The 16289-nt window shown below is 44.9% G+C and overlaps 1 protein-coding gene across 4 annotated transcripts in view; it reads left to right on the top strand.

Annotated features, from left to right (window-relative positions):
• Positions 1–15867, top strand: part of ADCK1 (aarF domain containing kinase 1) — a 79185-nt gene extending 63318 nt beyond the window's left edge. For 3 of the 4 annotated variants that reach the window (XM_071745876.1, XM_071745873.1, XM_071745874.1), the window contains 4 exons: positions 8670–8819; positions 9037–9234; positions 13293–13486; positions 14857–15867. In XM_071745876.1, the coding sequence (XP_071601977.1) occupies positions 8670–8819; positions 9037–9234; positions 13293–13486; positions 14857–15028 (714 nt within the window). In that variant the 3' untranslated portion in view covers positions 15029–15867. Of the gene's footprint in view, positions 1–8669; positions 8820–9036; positions 9235–13292; positions 13487–14193; positions 14707–14856 lie in introns of those variants that run through there. The other variant, XM_071745877.1, reaches the window with a different exon arrangement.
• The last annotated feature ends 422 nt before the right edge of the window (positions 15868–16289 follow it).

Raw genomic sequence — 16289 nt, 5'->3', positions numbered from 1 at the left:
TGCTTGTGATAGTCAAAATTTATGCCTTTGGGAAGGTCATTTTATGGTATCTTGGCACAACAGGTTCCATGCAGCAGAGAAACCATGTATTTTGCTGATTCTGAGCTGGTCTATAAGCAATGGCTAAGATGTAATTTTTAAAAAGTTGTGAACAGACCTCTACTACTGCAAAGTATAAACCTCAGAGGTTTCTGGCAGTCGTCATGTGTGGGATGTTACTCGGCTCAGCGTTAGGACTGAGTTTCTACAAACTCTCTCAGTTCCTGTGCTGAGCTGTTCTTTTGAGCTTTTATGCCCCCGCCCTTCCCTCCCTTGCCTCCTCCCTCCCCCTTCCCCCCCAATTCATAAATAACTTTTACTGCTTGTCTATAAAGCAACAGTAGAAAAGGGGAAGTACTGAGCCTGTCAGAACCATGTGGTGGGGAACGAGGTCTGCTATTATGGCCACAGTAAGATGAGGTAGGAGCAGTGCATATCTCAGACTTCTCCTTTGCCAAGGTGCAGCAGATGGGGACATCTATGACCAAGGTTCATTACGAGCTGCTGCTGTTTGTGCCCTGGGTGGGGAACTGCATGATGCTGAAGTGAGCAAAAAGTAACAGATGCTGAAAGGAGCATGAGGAGCGGGTGGCAACCTACGTTTCAAAACTATGACATGGCTTATGATTTATAAGGAGTTCTGGCTTTCAAGAGATGCATTAGCTTCCCTATAAATCACCTCAATCTATCTATCAACCTCTCTGTCATCTTACTCCATTTTGTTTTACTGGTTGGAAGGAGTCTTCACTAAGCAGGATTTCTCTTGTGTGACAATGCAGCCTTGAAAAGCAAGCTGAGCCTCTCTCCTCTAAATGGAAAGGATCCCTGAGGTGAAAGCTCCCTTCAAACCAGGTTACTGACATTTACTTAATACCGTCTGTAGCAGGATTATCATTAAAGCTGCCCAAAAGCACATTAATCTCTCTGGATCCATCCAAGCGCTGGATTGTAATGGCATTTAATCAGAGAAGGCTTTGATTTCTAAAGACAAGTGCAAACACTGAAATATCTGCCTGTGGAACAGTTACTTATTCATGTGCAAGTGTAGCTGGGAATGAGCATACAGCTAAGATACTGACAGTGGGAGGGAAGCCTGGAGAGGGGAGTTACCAAGAAATGAGCTGGCATGAACTTTGAGGGAAGACCAGAAAGCTGGCCTGTTCCTGTTTCAAGACACAAGTCCATTTACAGCCTTGATTTGGAAGATACATTTGGGATATTTGGGAAACTTAGATCGAGGAGCTCTCAAGATATTTGTAGCATATTGTGTGCAGGAAGGAAGGAAGAATCATGGACTTTTAATAGCTTTAATAGCATAAATGTTTCTTTTACACCCATTCTGATTTTACCTGATTCATTTAGAGAAACTGTGTATACAATTCTCAACATTATCACTGACCTGCTGTGTGGGTCCTCCCTGTCCATGCTTGTGGATGTTCTTCCAGTTGCCATACAGGCTGCTGTATTGGCAGGCTGTGGGAGCTGTGGAACTTAGAGATGCACTTGTGGCATGGACTGTATTGCCTTCACCTAACCAGCCAGCTCAGGTAGCCAAGTACAGAGTCCTCCAAGATCGCCCTGACTTAGACTTGAGTCAGGGAAAGGAAACAGTGCTGTGTACTTCAGCTCACCGGGAGCCTGGTCATGAGCTGTGGATGATTCAGAAGTCATGAGAGTGTTTTGTCCAGCTGACAAGTGAAAGCAAACAGCTAAGGTACTTAAGATGAGATACTGTGAGCAGTTATTGCCATCTGTCAACCCATCCTACTGTGGCTTTTTGCTTCCTTCTGTTACTAAATGGGTTTTGCACTAAAATTGTATCTCCAAGCTCAATAAAGAGCCCAGCTACCTTCTCATGGTTGACAGCTTTGCCACTAGAAACATGCTTGAAGTGTGGGATTTACCCTTCTGCCAAGAGTCAGGAGCTTCTGTCTTGTAGTGGCTAAAATTTAAGTGGGATTTCCCAGGGGAAACCCCTTTGTCAGCACAAGTGTGGAAACCTCTCATGTCTCAAGTATTTGTGCTTAGAACACTCAAGAGGAAATGGAGCATGGAGGTGAACACTTTCAGGGGCTATTCTTGCCGTCAAGCTATTCTTGCTCTTTGCACCTTCCGATTTAGTCTGGGGAGAAGTGTCTTTGCAGATTCTTCCACATTTTGCCTTGTCTGAATCTTAATGAAAAGGCACTGGTAAGCAAGGATAGTGACCTTCAGCATTTCCAGCTTCTGAACCAGGTGCAAAGACAGCTGGTAAAAGAGTTAAATTGTGCACAAACCCATTTCTTACTCAAAGTTGGTCTCAAGCATCCATGTCAATTAATTGCTTACATCTCAGCTAGATGCTTTGCATTAAGTACAAAGAAATATGGCTACATTTAAAGCCAAGGGCAAATGATCCCTGTGCTCTGACAAAGATGCAAGAAGCAATTAAATAAACATCTTGTCTTCTCTATCTCTGTCCTTTTGAGATCTGTAGAAAACATATCAAGTTAGTCCTTCAGTTCCCTGGGTAGATGAGTCAGAATACTTCTTCCCTTTTAAATGCCATGGAAGATGAGGCATTGAGCAGGAAAATAATTTCCTTAGTTCCAACAGAGAGTGTGTCGCATGCTAGGAGTACACTCCAGGAGTCCCGAAACCTATTTCTGTATCTCAATGACATCATGTGTGTCCAGACATCACCTTGCTGTGCTGGTATATCAGTGCATAGCAATAGTAATGCATTACAGAGCAATGTAATGCTCAGTGTTCTGATCCTCCCAACTGGATCACAGAGGGCAGAGTGTGAAATCAGATCTCTTGTGTGTCACCATCCTTATCTGCTATGGACAAGGGACATTTCAGAGCAGAGACAAAGAGTGGGCTCCAAATTTTGGCTGTTCTCCATCGGGCCCTTTGCTGATTTGACACCAGTTTAATTGGGCAGGATTGCCCTAGCCGGATTAAGAAAAACCTTAGATGATGGTTGTAATGACAATGAAAGAAAGAAAAAACTCAATACAATCTTCAATCCAATTAACCTTCGATTAAAGTTCCAAAATCAATGCTATTATTTTGGCCTGAGGAGGTAATATTGAGCCCTGAGAAATGAGCTGCACAATGACCTTTAGTTTTAATGAGATCAGTAGAAGTTAGTGTCACCATCTCTTAAAATAACTGACAAATATTACAGCCAAATTAAGGCCAGAGACTAGTATCTGCTCCTGATCTTAAGAGACAGTCACAGATAGAGGTAGGACAGGAAAGGATGACTATCAAGCAGTTTCATCTGGGTCATATCAGGGGCAGGTGGTGGGATCAGCTCTACAGGACCATGTCACAGGATTTTTTTCTTTGCCTTTCTTCTTCATGTCAGTTGGAGTCAGGATGACTTCAGCTTGTTCACAAGGCCAGGAAAGTATCAGTGATTTTCCCTGGATAACTGAAGTCTGTTTTGCTACAGAGCAGCTACCTATGAAGATGATCTATGTGCCATCTTTTTACTTTAGGAGTATTCATAGGCTCAATTTCCATGCATTCTTTCCTTTCTGAGAGGTTGCTTGATAACTATTCTGTATTGGTGTTTGTAAAGATACTAATTTGTGATGGACTTTCCAGTGGTTTTTTTACTGTCAGGTTGCTCTGTCATCTGTGTGTGCTGCTAAGAGGAGAGTTGCCTGCGGGGGCTGATGCATGCCCTGGAGTTTGCTGCTGTGGGACTGTATGCAAGGGAATGTAATACAAGTTCATCAAAAGTACCTCCTAGTGGATCACATGAGGGTAACAAGTTGTCTAGGCTTTCAAAAGTGATGGCAGAAACAGTTTGCAGATCTGTATGTGTATACAAGAAGAAATATATCACCGCTGCTACCTATACTACAGCTTGGGATACTCTGAATTCAGTTACAGAAATGCAGTTAAGTGTACTTGGTAAAATACTTGGTACACTGGATATGAGTCATTTAACTGGAAAATGTGGGGATTCACAGGGACATTGCAAAATAGGTAAGAAGCTGCTAAAGGCAATGGTGGAGAGAAATTACCTTAATGCAGTTTTGTGAGGTTTGCTTTTCAAACACATTTAATAAATTAAGTGATAACCTCGACATGAACAAAACTGTGTGAAGAAGGTTCTACCGTTGTAGAGGAGGACTGTAGTAGCAATAGCACTTGGTGACCTTCAAGACTGAAGTGATAAAAAGGGATAAAAATGAGCAATACCAAGTGAAAAGCCATGCGCTTAAAAACAAGTAGGAAGAGTTTCTTAAATATGCTGGGAGTTCATCAGAGGGAAGTGCAATATTAGAATTAATTTATCTGTATTTGTCAATTGCAGGTAGGAGTGTGTTTCCAGTGCAGTGTGACTGTGTAAAAGGCATGGTGACTCCTAGGACACATCAGACAAAGGAGCATTATGTAGCAATGGCACAGTATTTAGGCTGTATTTATGCTGATAATTACATCACTGGTGGAAATACTGGAGTAGTAAATACTGGAGAGTTAAAACTCTACTGTTATATTAGCTAAGGAAATGGTTAAAACTGGACATCATTGAATTTAGGCTGAGATTTACAAAAAAGGTTCTGACCATCTAAAGAATGAATTTCTGGAACAGCCACCAAAGTCATGCTTTCTGTCGTATTTACCGGTGAACTTGACCAGTTTATAGACACTGTGTGATACTGTACAATAACAGTCTTCAATGTCTCAACTGCATTCTTTTCTTCTGTTTTGGCTTATAACTCACACAGGTTGGTTTGTGACATGTAGCATCCTAACCATATTCAGTACCTAAAATGAACTTCATATGCTTAGTTTCGTGACTCCGTGAGGAGTCACTCCAAGTCTGCCTGTTACACATGTAACTCTCTGTCTCTCTCTTGTTTTTGCTCAGAGTGCTAACTGTCCCCTTTGTTGTCTGCAGTCTGCTTATTTCTCAGCTACAGGTTTTTCAAAATGAAAACATTGACCTGAAAGTGTGTGATTCCCTTGACACAGTGTAATGGTCATGTCACCCACTGTGGCAATGGCAGGTTGCTATCTGCATTGGCTGGTGAGGACAAAGGCTCACTTGGAGGTTGTAGTCATCATGTTCTGCTGCAACACAGACGAATGAAACTTCTTTTGGGCAATATCACTTCTTCTAGTACCATGCAAGGACATGCCTCTGGCAAAGCCAGAATCTGGTGACATCCTGACATAACCAAGCTCAGCTCTACTTGCTGACCAGCATAGCTTTTTTTCCTATGTGTGATGTATGCCTCAGTTATGCCATTCTCGATTACACCCCCTTCTGCTTAGTTGTATTTCTTGTAGCACATCCAGTGCTACAAGTGCTCCTGCTTCCTTCTTATTCAAACCTTCTAATATCAGTATACTGCCCCTCCTCTGCCACTTCTTAGCCAGCTTTGGAATCTTCAAATCTTTTAATCTTTTTCCAAAGTAAATTCCTTCTGCATTCTGCTCATTTATTTGCTTTCTCTGAACTCTGTGTAGTCCGAATCTCTGTTAATGAAGCATCTGGAAGTGAATTCAGGATTCAAAGGGTGATTATTTTTTTTTTTACAGTAGGCAGCAGAACAATGCTGGGGGACCCTGGTAATAATAAGGACCTTGTTGTGTTGGATGGAAAGGAATGATGACCTCTCTGTGTACTAACAAAACGCCTGTGTGTTTACTTAGATCTTTGCTTCTGTAAATCACTGAAACCCTTTGTTTTTAAGACAAAGCCTTCACCCCAAGGTCTTACACAGCCTAACTGCATGCTGGATCCCCCCTTCTCCTGAGTAAAGATTTTCACACATTTGTTTTCTCATTTCACCTAATGTGTTATTCCAAAGTGAATGTGTTATTTATCTAGTGACTTTCTCAATAGGGGTAGAATAAAGGCCCATAGTGGTGGGGCACAGTACTTGAGAGTTAAGGTATATAAAGTTTTCATGGTTTTCTCTTAAACTTTCTCCCTAGAAATGTGAATTCATTTTGTCTGAATTATAATCATAGATTCCTATTCACGTATGACACTCTAAGCCCTAAAAACATAACCTTCATTTTTTTTTTGCTTAGAATTCAACAGTATTGGTGCTTTCTTTCTTAATTTTTTCCCCTATTTTAGGGGTATGTCAACAGACAAAAGTATGCAAAAATACTTTAGTGTATAGGACAGGTCTGTCTCCTACACTGTATGATTTTTTTCCCCCAAGTAAAAACTTATATTCTTATATCATAAGTCCCTGTAACATATCTTCTGTATGCTATAACTAAATTATGCAGAATGTGTTCCTCTGTCTTAAGGAAATCATAAAGTCTAGTTTCAATGAATTAACTCATTGAAGGTGCTCAAGGAAGAGGTAAATATTAAGTACTGCAGGGTAAGGAGAGAAGATAGGGAAACTGTGGTGAAGATTATCTTGTATCCATGAACCAGCTTGTGAGTCTGAACAGGGCTGTGACCCCTCTGTTTTCATGGGAAGATGAATCCCAAGTTGCTTTTGTGCTGAATTGTGGGCTTGGAAAAGGCTATGACCACAGATCTGTTTAGTAACCTGTCTGCTAATGGTGATTCAGGAGAGGAGACCTTCTCTGCACCTGGAACTTAACACCATACCATAAGATGCTGTTATGAGGGTGGCATGGGTAACTTGGTGAGAGGTATTTTTGCAGGATCTGAGGATATTTGAGATTTGAAGTGACATCAGGAAGTCTCTTCTCAAACCTTATGCTAAGGCAGGGTCAGCTATGAAGTCAGACCAGCTTATTCAGCATTTTGTCCAGTCAGATCTTTAAAACCTCCAAGGATCAAGGTTGCACAACCTCTCTGGGCAACTTGTTTCACTACTTGACTTTCCAACCTATGGTATTAATGCAGCACAGAAGGAGAATCTATAGTCTTTGAAACAGCCTATACTCCAGTGCCATAAATTACTAACTTTCTATGCACTTTCAAGTCCCCAGAGGGAAAACAGCTGAGATAGAGAGGGCAAAATGTGGTTTGCTCAGTGTGTGCACAGGTGTTGTGATGCTGTGATCAGTCATGATGTCCAAGGCCATTCCTCCTGGTGTGCAGGTCCTTAGTACGCTGTGTCAATGAATGACTGGCTTAAAAGAGACTGTCTGGCACATTATTGAATGATAGAATCATAGAATCATCAAGGTTGGAAAAGACCTCTAAAATCTTTTCTCTCTCTAAGAGTCCAACCAGGCTGTCAGCAAGTGCTACTCAGCTTTTTAAGGAGGTCACAGCACACCTCACATTTTGATCCTACTGAGTTTTAGAGCTTGTTGACCTGGAAGGTCTATAAGGGTCACTTGACTGTCCCAGTGATCTCTGCTGGTGATTCAGAGGAGAAACCTCATTCCCCTCAGTCAGTACTTACAGTAACACCTGTGTAGCTTTAGGGGAGCTGCCACATGGAAGACCTCAGGGCTATGCCACCTGTGTGGGTGGTTCAGCATGGGGGCAGCATTCTCTGTGATTCAGCAGTGGCTCCAGGTCCTAGTTAAGGGACAGAGGGCTGTACCAGCTGGTCCTACAGCTGTCTCTGTTGGTATGCTGCAGGAAGGGTTCCCATTCTTCATCTGTAGTTACTTGGGTACAGTGCATAACAAACCTCAGAGGTGGCCACATTTCAGAGGTGGGTAAAACAAGCCCTTGCCTGGCTGTCTGATTTGCTTTAAGATGAGCTGTTGTTAGTATCTCTATTACCTTTTGTACCAGCTCTGCTCATGGGGACAGCTGCCTGTTTGCCAGTTATGCTTTGTGTCTGGGGACATGCTTTGAATAATTTGTAACGATTGTCTTGTAATTGCTTGTTCATCACTCTGCTATGGAGCACTGTGCTGCTCTCTGATGGCAGGAAGGGCTGGTGGTGGGATGTCTGGGTGAGGCTGCTGTGTTAGTGTGTGGTGAGGGACTGATCCCAGCCCCTGTGGATGTTTTCTTGCTCCTAGGAGGTTTTTAATTTTAATAGCATCTCTTGGTGATAAGGGGCAGTGGCGTGGAGGTTCACAGTGGTGACAGGATGATTTAAAGAGCTTTTCTGTGCTGCTTCATATTCACAAACACTGCATATCAGATTAGCGTGGATCTGAGGAAGGGGAAAGTAGGGGACAGTATGAAGGAGGGAGGGGAGAAGAAACCCATGTTCATTCTGGTAAGCAGATGAACAAGCTGAATCTCTTCCCACCATTTCTCTGCTGAGTCCTGCTGCTGTCCATTGATGAAAACACGTGAGTCGTCCTTCAAGTGGTCTCTCGCCCACCCCAGCAGTTCTTTCCATGACTTCCTTCTAAAGTCCAATCTGTTCCTATCTGCTGTCTCACTTTCCTCCTCATTACAAAAAACCCCATTCCTACCCACAGTTATTTGCTCTTTTTTATGCCAGGTAAGTGTTCTTAAATAACCACGGACCCTACAAACACCTTCATGGTTCCCTCTGCATCCTGCCCTGGATGCTCTGGGTCCCCCTGTGAAAGATGCCAGCAGCCACCCTATGCATTTATTAGTGTGAGGAGCTTCAAGACTCCTGCTGCATGGGGACATTGGCACATACCAGACCCTCATTCCCTGCAGTGCTGCCATGCAGGCACCCCTCCTTGACAGGCACCCTGCTGTGGGTGGCAGTGTGTGACCATCTCCTGTCTCCTCACAGATATCTCGAAACCTGGGGAAGCTCTACAGTGAAATGATTTTTGTGAATGGCTTTGTGCACTGTGACCCACACCCAGGCAACGTTCTAGTGAAGAAATGCCCAGCCTCTGGCAAGGCCCACATTATTCTCCTGGACCATGGGCTCTACCAGGTATGTAGCTAGGGCCTTGTGAGGATGCCTCTGGGCATCAGGCTGAAAAAACACACCCCAGCTGGAGCCCTGCCCTGCTAAACTCATATGAAAACATTTTTCCTATTCATCCTATAACCCTCCAAGGATAATTCTTAGCTCTGAAATGGGGCACAGGCCTTTTCCTCCTGGTTCCCTGACGTTTGTGTCCTTCTGGGGGCCATGTCTTCTTCTCCAGGTGCTGAGTGAGCCATTTCGCATGGACTACTGCCGTCTTTGGCAGGCCCTCATCAAGGCTGATATGAAGAGAGTGCAGAAGTACAGCCGGCGGCTTGGGGCAGGGGATTTGTACCCTCTCTTTGCCTGCATGCTGACTGCCAGATCCTGGGAGTCTGTCAACAGGGGCATTGACCGGTCGCCAGTCTCAGCCAGCGAGGTAGGTCCTGTGTGCCCTTCCCTGTACGTCCTGTGCCTTGCCTTCTCCTCAAGTACCTTTCTTCATTGCGAACACTTGCACCACTGATACCGCAGCAATGCTGAGCAACCGCTGGCAGCAATGTAGCAAGTTCTGCATTGATGTCTGATCTAGAAAAAGCCAGGATTCCTTCTGCAATGTTTTATAATGGTTGAACTTAATTTCCCAGTTTCACTTGTCATGGGCTGCTTAAATGTTGTATAATATTTTAATGGCTAAGTGTTCCCCAGTTCTGGCAAGGAAAACATTTGCAGATCAGCCTTTTCTTAAAAAACTGTTAAATTCATCTGTGTAGGGAACCATCAAGGAGGATAGGTTAAGGTAGAAGAGACATAAAGGCTTAGTTGGAAGACATGAGAAGGATAATGCATTATCACTATTCATGTAAATGACTATCAGCGCTGATACAAACTCCTAAAAACCCTTGGAAATTACTTCCCAATCAGAAACCCTATTAACTTGGAGTCAAGGTTGCTTAACTGCGGATCCTGTCAACTCAATCACTACAAATCTAGAAAATTGCCACTTACATTCTCCACCCTTTCCTATCCACACATGCTGGGATTCTTATCACACCTCCTCACACTCCTGACATGCACACACCTCCTTAAAGAATGGCAGCAGCCTCTGCCAGCTGTGCTGTTTTTGGAGATGAGTATATAGTGATGTGATTTCACCCAATGGACTGGTGTCTGTAGGCAGAAAGATATTGTATCCTATGGTTTGTTTTTATCTGTACACATTTATAGTAGAGAGGATGAAATTAATTTAAGTAGTGTTATTATATTGTCCTGTGAAATTTTCTTCCAGAAATTTCTTTGGGCTGCAGTTTCATTTGGATGGATGTGGCAGAATTTGCTGCACTGTTGCCATTATCCATAGCAATGAGTAGTCAGATACCTTGGGTAGTGGACCCCCTGACCTAGTAATTTTATTGCTTCCTACCTGAGTTAATTTTCTGCTTATCAGAAATAATACAGTGATTGGCTAGAAGATCTGTGCTTGATCTGGTGAGTTCTGGAGCTACCAGCTCCAGAAAAAAATTCAAAGGCACCAAAGAAAACTGGCACAGAGCTGACTCCAATACTACAAGGCCAGTGTTGAATCCGAGCTAATAAGCAAACTTTATTCTAAACTGGCTTGTGAAGTTGTGCCAGAGGGGTAACTGCAGCCTAACAGTGCCTTGTATGAGCTAATGAACTCTGAATTGAGTTGAGTGGATGGAGCCAGCTCTGTTGTCTTTGCCCACATGACACAATTAATACTGAAACTGGGTGATCCTGCAGCAGATAATGGGGAGCTGAGCAGATTTGCTACAGCATTAGGAAATGAGCTGCTGCTTGCCTTAGTTTAGAGGTGAATCTGAAAGATTTTATCAGCAGCAAGAGCTAAGGGCTGTGTAGGCGGGTACCACCAACAGAGAGTTCCAGAGGGTGTACTTGAAGATGTTTCCAGATGAGAGTAGCCTGTGAGAGAAGTAAGCAACCCTCCTCAAACAAAATCTTGCCTGTAGTGCTGTGTCCAGTCTGAGACACTGCATCTCAGGAGAGATTTTATGAAACTGGATTGAGACCAGTGGGAAGCTACAAGAACTAGTGGTTAAGCAGATGCAGCCCATAAAGTAAGCCTGAGCAAGTTAGGGCAGAAAAAGTGTGAAAAAACTCAGGTTTAGAAGAGTTATAGTAGTGATTTCCAATCTGTTAAAGACTACTGCAAACAGGACAGGAAGTAATGTCTATAAGTTCAGCTAAGGAGATTAGGGTTAAGCATGAGAAGAGCCAAATCTACTGGCAAGGCCAGCGCAATGTGGGTGCAGGTGGTCTGGGGAGGCTTGAGTCACATCATTGAGAGTTTTAGGAGCAGAGTAGGCAAATGTGTGAAGATTGCCAGAGGTGTAGTTGTTGCAGCCTTAAGCCAAGGCCAAGCAGCTGACCACTGCTGCTAGCCTCATCTCATGTGATTCTATGATTGTATTTTGTTGCATCCTGCAGCAGCCTCAGCAACTGAAGCCAAGGGGCTTTTCTCAGGTCCTGTGGCATAGCTCATTTCTTCCTCTGCACACACACTTCCTCCTTGACAGAAAATGACAATTCCTATGACAGACTTTGTGGTTCTTTTGTGATGTGGACAAGCAGCTGGAGCTTAAAATAAACATACAAGAAATAAAAAAGTAAACCTTTGTGTGAAAAATAAAGTAGGTTCTGTAGTGATGCTGTCTAGGATGAGGGATAAAAGATCATCAGGGAGGTGTTTTCTGCCAACAGATAATGGAACAAAGCATTTGACATTTAGGAGGGCTAGGAGTCATCTTGCTGAAGTTTTGTGATGGAGGGAGGAGAACAATTATTTATTTATTAGAAACAAAATAACCATGGTGGTGTGTGAGCTGTATACAGCTCTGATCATCGCAGCCTGCACACTCAATTTGTGCAGTTCTGTTCCTTCATTATAAGTCTGAAGATAACAGTGAGTGAGTGTGAGATCTCATATTGTGAAATATAGGCTCACCATCCCTAATTCCAGAGCAGAAAAGGTTTTAGGCCTGTCCTTCCCCCTTCCTACAAAGGAGCCTCTCTCTTGTAAGAAGTCATTTACTGCCATCTGTGTGTGTCCTGATAGATTCTGGAGATTTCAGATGTTCCAGGGACTTCTGTTTGGATTTGCTGATTCATGTCATGGCCTTGGTAGGAAGATGTATGCCCATGGTATGTGTGTGGGATAAGCTCCACATCACACTGTGCTACATCTAGTGGGATGGTGGGGGAATTCTCAGTTCTAAAAACAGGCAGAAGAGTAAGAGCTGTCTGTCTTACATGCTATGCTTTGGAGGGTAGCCTATCTAAATGGTTCAGACTGTAGTCCAGCCAAAATCACTGGGATCCTGCTGTGAGGAGTCTGTTTGTTAGAATCTGGTGAACCAAGGAACATGAATTGTAGGATAGAATCATAGAACCCTTTTGGTTGGAAAAGACCTTTAAGATCAACCAAGTCCAACCATTAACCTAGCACACTGCCAAATCCACCACTCCGCCAAGTCCTTAAGTACCACATCTACATAGCTTTTAAATACCTCCAGGGATGGTGATTCAACCACTTACTTCCCTGAGCATCCTGTTTTTCCTACCTGGAAGAAGACACCAATACCCACTTCACTACAAAGACCTTTCAGAAACCCACCTCACCACAGCCTCCTTTCAGGTAGTTGTAGAGTGGTAAGGTCTCCCCTGAGCCTCCTTTTCTCCAGGCTAAAAAACCCCAGTTCCCTCATCTGCTCCTTGTAAGACTGTTGCTCACGAAGGATCACCCTGTGTCTGCCTTGGTCTTACACTCTTTCCTTAAATGTCTGCTACTGGCTCCTACCAGACAGGATATGGATTTAGATAGACCTTTAATCTGACAGATGACAGTTTTTGATCTTTTGGGGTTGCATGATGCTTAACTGCATAATGCTTTCTCACCTCTGTTGAGTTGTGTTGAGGACAGAGGACTAAACTAGGCCATGGAAACAGCTTCCTTGGTATAGCATAAAGCCATCAGTTGCATGGGACAGCAAGACAAGGAGCAGTCTGGTTGTCCTTGCAGCATGCTTCCACCTTCCTGAGCAGACCTGTGCTACCTACAGCTCTGCCAGCTTTGGGTCTGGTGTGGTGAGACACAGTCAGAAGGCTGCAAGGGCAGTAATGAGACATGGTCACTATGTGCCTGGGTTCTGGGCTGGGAACTGAGGTGTCAGTGGGTGCCCTGTTCTCCCGAGAGGCTCCTGACAGTGACAGGGCCCTGCCTCACTGAGGGGCAGGTAGGATATGGCAAGAGTGATCTGTGATGGTGCTGTGAATGCTTGGGACAACCATGTGTATGAAGGAAGGTAGGGAAAAGAGCTCTTTAGCTTCCACACTGGAGTCATGGTCTGGAAGAACATCGGCTCTTCCTTCCAGCTCTCAGGTGCATCTGGACCTGAGTTTCCCATGCACTTTCAGCTTCTCTCTCCTTTCTCCCTGACATGACCCGGCTGGCTGCAGGATGTGGAGATCCGGTCCAACGCTGCTGCTTACCTACCCCAGATCACCCAGCTCCTCAACAATGTCCCCCGCCAGATGCTGCTGCTGCTGAAGACAAATGACTTGCTAAGGGGGATTGAGTCAGCCCTTCACACTCGGGCCAGTGCCAGCTCCTTCCTCAACATGTCTCGATGCTGCATCAGAGCCGTTTCCACGTGAGTCTCTTCTCTGAGCACCAGAGGCCAGACATGGAGCAGCAGGGGCTGTCTCTGGGGACCAGGAGCAGGGGCTGGGGGCAATCCCAGGGCCCGGTCTCACAGTAGCTGAGCAAGGCAAGCAGGACAGATCTTGAGATGGTAGTCAGGTCCAATCAAAAGTTCATATCATAGTGCAACATCATGGTGACAGGGAAAGTCCAAGGTAAAATCAGAAAGTGAATCAGGTCCAGTGGTTGTTAGGCAGGTCTGTGGTGTCAAGACAGGGCTGAGGTTAAGCCAAGAGGTCAGTACATAAGCTGAGGTCCAGGTCAAGGGACTTCACAGCAAGGCATGGGTTGGGGACTGGTATTCCTCCAGTGTAGCTCAGGCAGGGATGGAAGGTGCAGGGCTGAGATTAACTGGAGCTCCTGGGCCTTCTCTGGGCCATTAAGGATTATTAGAGCCCCCCCCTGTCCAACCCTGACAAAACCTAGCTTGACCTCTCGAACTTTTACTTTTGGATGTGGGTCTCTGCCCCCCATTAACCCATCTGCTGCTCAGTTACATGCCTCAGCTCTTTCTGTGCTGTTCTCATGCCCATCGGCATTGCCAGAGGCAGGTCTGCCACTCTGGGGCTGGGGACAGTGATGGAGTTGGAGGCCTTAGGGTAAAGGTTTGGGGTTTGCCTTTCCAGAGTAGGGGAAGGGCCGTCCTGCCCATTACAGGCATCACCACTGGGAAGTATTTGTAAGTAGGAACGATCTGCAAGTTCACTGTTGCCAGTTTCTGCAGCCTGACTGAGGGGCTAGGGCTGACCATGAAGATCGGGCTGGTGTTCTCCTCCATGAAGAGGACTCATGTAAGTAATGTCAGTCTGAGTCAATGTACTTCTGCCTCCAATTCCTCCTCCTTTTAGAAGAAATACCAGTTATTGTTCTGGCTAATGAAGGACATATAAAGTTAACCTCTGCTTCTAAAGAAAGGTAGAGAATTAATTTTCCTGGAATCGGTGCCTCAAGATTGCTGGACCCTTACAAGTGTGCTACCAGGAAAGGCTGTAGGGGTGTCCACCTGTCCCTGTTAGCTGGTGTGAAGCTGGACATAGAAAGAGAGGATGCGATGGCCCAGTGTCACTACATGCAATGGGGAGAGAATCAGGCTCACAAGGGAGCAGGCTGCTTCTTCTGCTAGATTTGTGCTAGGAAGGCAGTCCCCACCTCCTTATAAATACTACTTGGGGAAAAAAACCCTACTCTCAGAGGTCCACACTGCTGGTGATTCTCTAGATGTGGGACATTCCCCTCCTCTGGGAAGGGTCAATTGTGCTGAAGATGTAGGACAACCTTCTTCCTGCCAGGTATCTAATGCAACTGTTTCTTTCATTCTAGGTACCAGAGGAGCAAGAGTCACTCACTTTACAGGAGGGCCCAGATCTCATTCACAGAAGCCTTGAGCCTGTGGCAAATCAACTTATATGAACTCTTTCTGTGGCTGAAGGGGTCTCAGCTGGGGAACTGGGTCATTGCTCTCCTGAGTTGGATGCACCATTCCACGTACTGACATGAACTGGTGGGAGAGGCCTGGGTTCTCCCTCCCTTCTGCTTTCCATGGCACATTTCCCTTTCTCACTCTTTCTGTCTATTCTGTGGACTGTTTTGAGTCTTTTTCCCCATTACATGCTGCGCTGTCCTTGCTTGTTATAGGCCATCCTATAGCTTCCTCTGTGGCACTGAGAGGTGGATTGGTACCAGAGCTCTGCTGTTCCATGGTTTAGGAAAAAGAGGTGCAGGATAATGTGTGTTAGGAAGTGCAGGGTACTCTCTTTCCCTATCTGAGCACTCATTTCCACTCAGATTCCAGTGGAATCAAAAATACCTCCTGGCTCTTTCTAGAACAATCTTACAGTGTTTAAGAGAATCCCAACCCTGCCTAGAATGCCCCAAAACATTTGTGACACACTAAGAAAGAGATGGTAAGTCCCTTTAAAATCCAATAGAGTTTACAGTTTTGTAAATCCAATAGTGTTTGCAGTCTCCTTAGTATAATTTCTGTTCAGGTGTGCAAAGAGTTTATCAGAGGAGTGAGACCTTAGGAAAGCTGGCACTAGGTTTTCCTCTTCTAGCACCAGGGAAGAAGAACCCTGATGGTGAGAGTGGTGGACTGGAATTTCAGCTTTCTGAGGTTCATCTCCAGTCCGGTCATCAAGTGCCTCTGTGTTTTTGGACTTTCTGGCCTGTTTCCTTGCAGGTGAAATGGAGGAAGTAGACACTGGTCCTGCGTCTTTTCTGAAATTCAGGAAAGGCAGGAAGAACGACAACTCAGGGCTCTGAAATTGCTGGTAATGCATGTGTACTGTACAGTACTGCCACACAGCAAAATAAATGTGTTGTATCAAAGAACTCTGGGGGAAGGAATCCTGGCTATGCACTCAAGAGGGACATGTGGGCCTCCAACCTCAGCCCTATTTCCATTTCTCCACTGAGTGATGCCAGGAAGCACTGTTAAGTCCTTGCAAGCCAGATGAAATAGCCTGTTGGCCTTTCCCCTTCCCAACAGGTATTTTTCACATACAGGTCCTTTGGTGCTGTGTCAGATATGTGTTGGGATGTGACAGAGGAACAGGCTTCATTCTACTGGGAGGACACACCACTCCTTGCCACCCAGAGCCATGCTGAGCCCGACTCCTCCCTGTCTGTGGGAGTGTGCTGCACCACATCTGTGAGATGTCACCATGCCTGTGCCACACACTGAGCATTTTGCCTCATCACTGCCTGTGACATTTCACTGCTCCTGCCTCAGATGAAAATCTGCTACTTGCTTG

This window comes from Heliangelus exortis, chromosome 5, assembly GCF_036169615.1.
Source record: "Heliangelus exortis chromosome 5, bHelExo1.hap1, whole genome shotgun sequence".
In the NCBI taxonomy this organism is placed as follows: Eukaryota; Metazoa; Chordata; class Aves; order Apodiformes; family Trochilidae; genus Heliangelus; species Heliangelus exortis.
The sequence above is the reverse complement of the archived record's forward strand: the minus strand, read 5'-3'. Positions and strand labels throughout refer to the sequence as shown.